We start from the raw sequence: 7,037 nt of genomic DNA, 5'->3' as shown, positions 1-7,037 counted from the left end.
ATCCACGTTCGGTCAGGAAAAAACAGGTTTCTCTGCTCTTCAAGGGATTTCCCCTGAAACCTGCGAAACAAGCTTGTGTGTGTGTGTGTATCTATATATGTGTGTGTATATATATATATATATGTGTGTGTATATGTGTCCGTATATGTATATATGTGTACCGTATTTTTCGGACTATAAGTCGCAGTTTTTTTCATAGTTTGGCCGGGGGTGTAACTTATACTCAGGAGCGACTTATGTGTGAAATTATTAACCGTAAAATATCAAATAATATTATTTAGCTCATTCACGTAAGAGACTAGACGTATAAGATTTAATCGGATTTAGCGATTAGGAGTGACAGATTGTTTGGTAAACGTATAGCATGTTCTATATGTTATAGTTATTTGAATGAGTCTTACCATAATATGTTACGTTAACATACCAGGCATGTTCTCAGTTGGTTATTTATGCGTCATATAACGTACACTTATTCAGCCTGTTGTTTACTATTCTTTATTTATTGTAAATTGCCTTTCAAATTTCTATTCTTGGTGTTGGGTTTTATCAAATTAATTTTCCCAAAAAATGCGACTTATGCTCCAGTGCGACTTATATATGTTTTTTTTCCTTCTTTATTATGCATTTTCGGCCGGTGCGACTTATACTCCGGAGCGACTTATACTCCGAAAAATACGGTATATATGTATATATATGTATGTGTATGTATGTGTGTATATATATATGTGTATATACAATATGTATATGTGTATATATGTGTATATACTGTATGTATATATGTCTATATGTGTGTATATATATATGTGTATGTATATATATGTATATATGTGTGTATATATATATGTATATGTATATATGTGTGTGTGTGTGTGTATATATATGTGTATATGTGTATATATACAGTATGTATATACAGTATATATGTATGTGTATATATTTGTGTATATATTGTATGTATATATGTATATATTTTTGCAATGTGCATATATTTGTGTATATACACACATTTACAAATATATACATATATACACATATATACTGTATATATATATATGTGTGTGTATATGTGTGTATATATATATATATATATATATATATATATATATATATATATATATATATATATATATATATATATATATATATATATATATATATATATACACTACCGTTCAAAAGTTTGGGGTCACATTGAAATGTCCTTATTTTTTAAGGAAAAGCACTGTACTTTTCAATGAAGATAACTTTAAACTAGTCTTAACTTTAAAGAAATACACTCTATACATTGCTAATGTGGTAAATGACTATTCTAGCTGCAAATGTCTGGTTTTTGGTGCAATATCTACATAGGTGTATAGAGGCCCCTTTCCAGCAACTATCACTCCATTGTTCTAATAGTACAATGTGTTTGCTCATTGGCTCAGAAGGCTAATAGATGATTAGAAAACCCTTGTGCAATCATGTTCACACATCTGAAAACAGTTTAGCTCGTTACAGAAGCTACAAAACGGACCTTCCTTTGAGCAGATTGAGTTTCTGGAGCATCACATTTGTGGGGTCAATAAAACGCTCAAAATGGCCAGAAAAAGAGAACTTTCATCTGAAACTCGACAGTCTATTCTTGTTCTTAGAAATGAAGGCTATTCCACAAAATTGTTTGGGTCACCCCAAACTTTTGAACGGTAGTGTATATGTATATTTGTATATGTGTATGTATATATATAAGTGTATGTATATATATATATTTGTATATATGTATATGTGTATATATATATATATATATATATATATATATATATATATATATATATATATATATATATTGCCGATAGTAGGCCAATAAATGCTTTAAAATGTAATATTGGAAATTATCGGTATCAGTTTCAAAATGATCGATATCGGTTTCAAAAAGTAAAATGTATGACTTTTTAAAACGCCGCTGTGTACACGTACGTAGGAAGAAGTACAGAGCGCCAATAAACCTTGAAGGCCCTGCCTTTGCGTGCGGGCCCAATCCGCAATATCTACGGCTTTTCACACACCCACAAGTGAATGCAATTCATACTTGATCAACAGCCATACAGGTCACACTGAGGGTGTCCGTATAAACAACTTTAACACTGTTACAAATATGTGCCACACGGTGAACCCACACCAAACAAGAATGACAAACACATTTCGGGAGAACGTCTGCACCGTAACACAACATAAACACAACAGAACAAATACCCAGAACCCCTTGCAGCACTAACTCTTCCGGGATGCTACAATATACACCCCCGCTACCCCCCCATGTATGCAAATATTGTAGCAGGAGTAGTGACTAAGAAATGAACGCTACAAAACCATTTTTCCATGCAAAATTCTTCAAATTACTGCATTGATTCTTATGTTTTCTTTATAGGTCATGTGTCTGACATGACTTGGCTGTTTCAGTAGAAACAGAAAGTTACTTCACCAACCATGTAACCTGTGTGTGTTTGATGTTCTGATTGTTGAGTCGGTCAAACAATTTCAGTCCCAAACTCACTGACCACATACCTTTTCTTTCTTTAGCTGTTTGATTTGTTGTGTGGCTCTTTAGGGAGTCAACATGTTGCTGGGTCTACTTTTTTGCCAATGCTTACATAGTTTTCTGTATATATCTGCACTTTATTGCTCATTTTCTGTTCTGTTGTGCATAAGTATGATGTTTGTTGTGTGCCTCATTTTGTGGAACACAGGCTCGAGAGTTTTATTACTTAAATAAGCATATTTTTTTAGTAATTTGGCCATTTGGTTATGAGATGTAAGTTTTGCTATTTCACCAGTATTTCCTCATGTACACTTAACGTTCTAGGACACACCTCTCACTAAATAGACAGAGGTGGGTGTATATGGACAATCCTATACTTCCAACATATGTATTAGGGATGGGTAGTATGGCATAAAATTTATATCACAATATATATTGCAGCCTCCTGTAATAACGATATACAGTATATCACAACATATTGTTTGGTATGTAAATAATAATAAAACCATTCCAAAACGAATTCAAACCCTCTTAATTTAGCTGCTGATGTATGCAGTAACATTTTGCATCACTTCCGGTTGTATTAATGTTTCTGAACTATTATTAAACTACTTAATAATTTACTGGTAATATCTGGTTACTTTCCGTTGTAACATGGTTCCGTCTACACTTCTGTTAAACTAAAATAAGCACTTATTCTTCTGTTGTTTGGATACTTTATAATAGTTTTGGAAAATACTACAAACTTGGGTATCGATCTAATACCAAGTAGTTACAGGTGCAGTATTGGTCATACCAGTGCTGATACTTATAGTCCAAATTTTCAAGATGATTGAATGATGAAATTCAATATATTAAATTTGATTTTTGATTTTTAAATCACAATTATAATCAGACAAAAACACAAGATGGGTTGTTAATATCAATTGAATATTTCAATTATTTCCTTATTCCCTTTTATCACATACAATATTTAGAGAAAAATACATTAATTAGTGCAAAATAACTAAACATAAGCAAAACCTACTATTGGTTCTAAATAGATAGATACATATTTTATTGATCCCCCATAAGGGAAATTCAGGTGTCCAGTAGCATAAAAACATATCCACTTATACCAACAACAATAATAAATACTTACATCTCAAAGATACTGACAACAGTAATAAAATGCACTCTGATTTAAATCCTTTGGTTTTTGCCCTTTAAGTGGTCCTGAATCCCTGGACTTATTTTCTGAATTGTAAACAATAACAATAATAAAAACAAAAATAAATGGATTTTGTGATGATAAAAATATGGATTTAATCACTGTAGTATTGACCATATACTGATTTTATACTTGGTATTGTTACTGTCGATATTTGTATCGATCCGCCCACCCCTGTTTACTTTCAAGAGCATTAGCTCTTACTGTAGTATGGCTTTTTGTATCCTCTTACGCCAAACACTACACATCATAGCTCCTACGGTGTGTAGTGTAGCCTGTTTAGCTATTGCTCGTCCTCCAGTGATAATAATACTTGTAAGAAACATTGTTTATTTGCCGCCATGAAGGTGAGGATTAGTTAGCTGCTATCTCGCTAGCGAGGACGCTACATTGCCATAAAGAGTCAGTCGTCCGGCGTCCGCTTGTTGCTATCAAAATGGCGAGACACAGCTCATCAACATGCATTATCACGATAAAACGACAGTATTAAAAGCTCTATTGTCAGACAAATTTGAATAATTTTTATTGTTTATACGGACAACCCTAATTACACTGTGTGTTCTAGTGGACAAACAAACCTCATGAACGCTCCTGTTCTAACTCCTTAGGAGCACACAATTTTTCTCTGCATATGGTGTGTAAAAATATATTGCATCCACTGTAATTGCTTTTGAAATGAAAATGCTGTACCTTTTAATGCTCAGTGTTGTGCTGTATCCATTCCACCACGCCAGGAGGAGAACTGTCAGGATTTTTCATTGTCCTGCACAGCATGAAAAGCATAGCTGGATGGTAAGAGTCGGGTCTAGTGGGAAGCCAATCAAAACTTCTCTACCATCTTTGTTTCTGCCACGATGTGCTTCGGCCTTTAGAGCGCCTCGTTTGTTTTGTGCAAACCGAGGGGACCTTTGGGTCTGATTTTTGTGATGTTGAACGTGTGAGTGTGCATGCTTCACTGCTATTTGTTCTGCACACACCCACGTCTCACATCTTGACATCAGTTTCCTGTGCTTTCCGGAATTGGATAAAATGTCTCTTGGTTGCACTGTGCATGCATGGCGATGCACGCGGACATATATATGTTGCCTGCTCTCCTCAGAGCCAGAAGAGGTTGGGATAAGAGGAGGTATTTCACATCCATCTTCACCAACTCCCAGATGGTTGCCTTCTGTGTGCACTGTCAGCATTTAACCTCTCTCCGTGTGTCTCAATTGACGGATTTAAATCCGATCTTTCATCAGTGTGCTCACTTCCTTCATAATGCTGAATGCTTTGCCAACTAACCTTTTAAAAAGCCGCAATAACACGACAATGCCGCTTAATCCACTTCCTACTTTTTTTTTTTTTTTCCTCCACAGTGCACACAGAGCACCAAAGATGTGCTCGAGAGGATGCTCAACTCCTCTGACTTTCACGGCCTTTGCTTTCCTGGTACCCCCAAAACAACCCCACTGGGCCTGGAGGCTTCCAGCTCCGCAGCGACGCCCACTCAGCCGTCACCCACAATGGGGTGCCCGCGGGCGACCACGGCCAACCCTTGCTCTCCGCTTGCCAGGAGCGACTCGATGCACTCCATCAACCCAGCGTTCCGTTTGGCATCACCTTCGCCTTCACTTGGTCGCGCGCCGCTGACTGTCGCCGGCACAGCTGACGTCGAGTTTATCCCGCTCCCATGAAGGGTACTCTTCTTACTTTGGAGGACTGATAGGAGCTTTTTTTCTCCTGCCGTGTTTGGTACTTTGGCATAGAGTTTAGTAAAAGCACAATATTTATTTACACTTTTGATCCAGACACTCCACACAAGCCATAGAGGGAGGTAAGTGTTTAATTTCCCTGCTCACGTTTTATGCAAACAGGCCCTCAAATCTGTGAACAAATTGTGATTGGCAGGTCAGACAGGTTTTAGTGGTTTCCAACCTTTTTGACCACATTCATATTTTAATATTTTGTCAAATCTTGTGTACGACCCGCTACCTCTACGTGGCCAAGTGGTTGGGAACCCATGCTTTAGCTGAGCTACCAGACATTTAGCATTGGAAGTCAAGGTGCAGCTTTGTTTTCATGAGATATATCAATATTTTTGCATTTTTTTGTATTATTTTGTCAGTGGTGTCATCAAATGTAATTACTTGACATGTTAGCTGATTTTGTCCTCGTAGGAAACAGTAACAGGAGACGTTTTAAACCAGGTCAAAAAGTGAGCCATCTGTGAATTCTATTGCAGCGCGTAGTTTTTTAATATTCTGTTTGACCTGCAAACTCAGACAAATGTGTTTCTGTTTAAACTTTGCACTTAACTCAAGGCTTGGGCAGCAATATGCTATTATTGCAATATTTTTCCAACAATATCAATAGTCAATATAGTGGCAAAAAACATCTACAAAACATAATATCTATGTAACTGAAAAAAGTAAACATATAAATCATTATTTACATACAGCACAGGCCAAAAGTTTGGACACACCTTCTCATTCAATGCGTTTTCTTTATTTTCATGACTATTTACATTGTAGATTGTCACTGAAGGCATCAAAACTACGAATGAACACATGTGGAGTTATGTACTTAACAAAAAAAGGTGAAATAACTTAAAACATGTTTTATATTCTATTTTCTACAAAATAGCCACCCTTTGCTCTGATTACTTTTTCGCACACTCTTGGCATTCTCTCGATGAGCTTCAAGAGGTAGTCACCTGAAATGGTTTTCACTTCACAGGTGTGCCTGAAGCTCATCAAGAGAATGCCAAGAGTGTGCAAAGCAGTAATCAGAGCAAAGGGTGGCTATTTTGAAGAAACTAGAATATAATATAATATGTTTTCAGTTATTTCACCTTTTTTTTGTTAAGTACATAACTCCACATGCGTTCATTCATAGTTTTGATGCCTTCAGTGACAATCTACAATGTAAATAGTCATGAAAATAAAGAAAACGCATTGAATCAGAAAGTGTGTCCAAACATTTGGCCTGTACAAAAAACATTTCTGTCATGAGTTTACCATAAATTAAATGTTTTATTCATCACTGTATATCCCTAGGGAGGTTGACAAGGGAACCTAAATAGTCATAACGTGACATTGGACTGCGATAATATCCATATTTGATCCAGTAATGGTACAAAACTTAATATATTAATTAAAAAAAACATCTAAGATACATTGCGTTTGTCTATGTTACTAAAAAAGTAAACAAATGCTTTGCATGTTAAACATACAAAACATTACCATACAGAAATACTTTTCCATGGATATGAAGTCCAATGAAAAGCTTGCAGGTTTATTACATTTTTATAATTATCTTTTTACACTGTTG

The 7,037-nt window shown here is 35.6% G+C and overlaps 1 protein-coding gene across 5 annotated transcripts in view; it reads left to right on the top strand.

Annotated features, from left to right (window-relative positions):
- Nucleotides 1-6,244, top strand: part of zdhhc18a (zinc finger DHHC-type palmitoyltransferase 18a) — a 23,454-nt gene extending 17,210 nt beyond the window's left edge. For 3 of the 5 annotated variants that reach the window (XM_062063334.1, XM_062063333.1, XM_062063332.1), the window contains one exon: nt 5,084-6,244. In XM_062063334.1, the coding sequence (XP_061919318.1) occupies nt 5,084-5,401 (318 nt within the window). In that variant the 3' untranslated portion in view covers nt 5,402-6,244. Of the gene's footprint in view, nt 1-4,429; nt 4,518-5,083 lie in introns of all 5 variants that reach the window. The other 2 variants (XM_062063336.1, XM_062063335.1) reach the window with 2 other exon arrangements.
- Nucleotides 6,245-7,037: the final 793 nt, after the last annotated feature.

Source organism: Entelurus aequoreus, linkage group LG11 (genome assembly GCF_033978785.1).
Source record: "Entelurus aequoreus isolate RoL-2023_Sb linkage group LG11, RoL_Eaeq_v1.1, whole genome shotgun sequence".
Classification (NCBI taxonomy): Eukaryota; Metazoa; Chordata; class Actinopteri; order Syngnathiformes; family Syngnathidae; genus Entelurus; species Entelurus aequoreus.
This window is presented reverse-complemented; position numbering and strand designations above follow the sequence as displayed.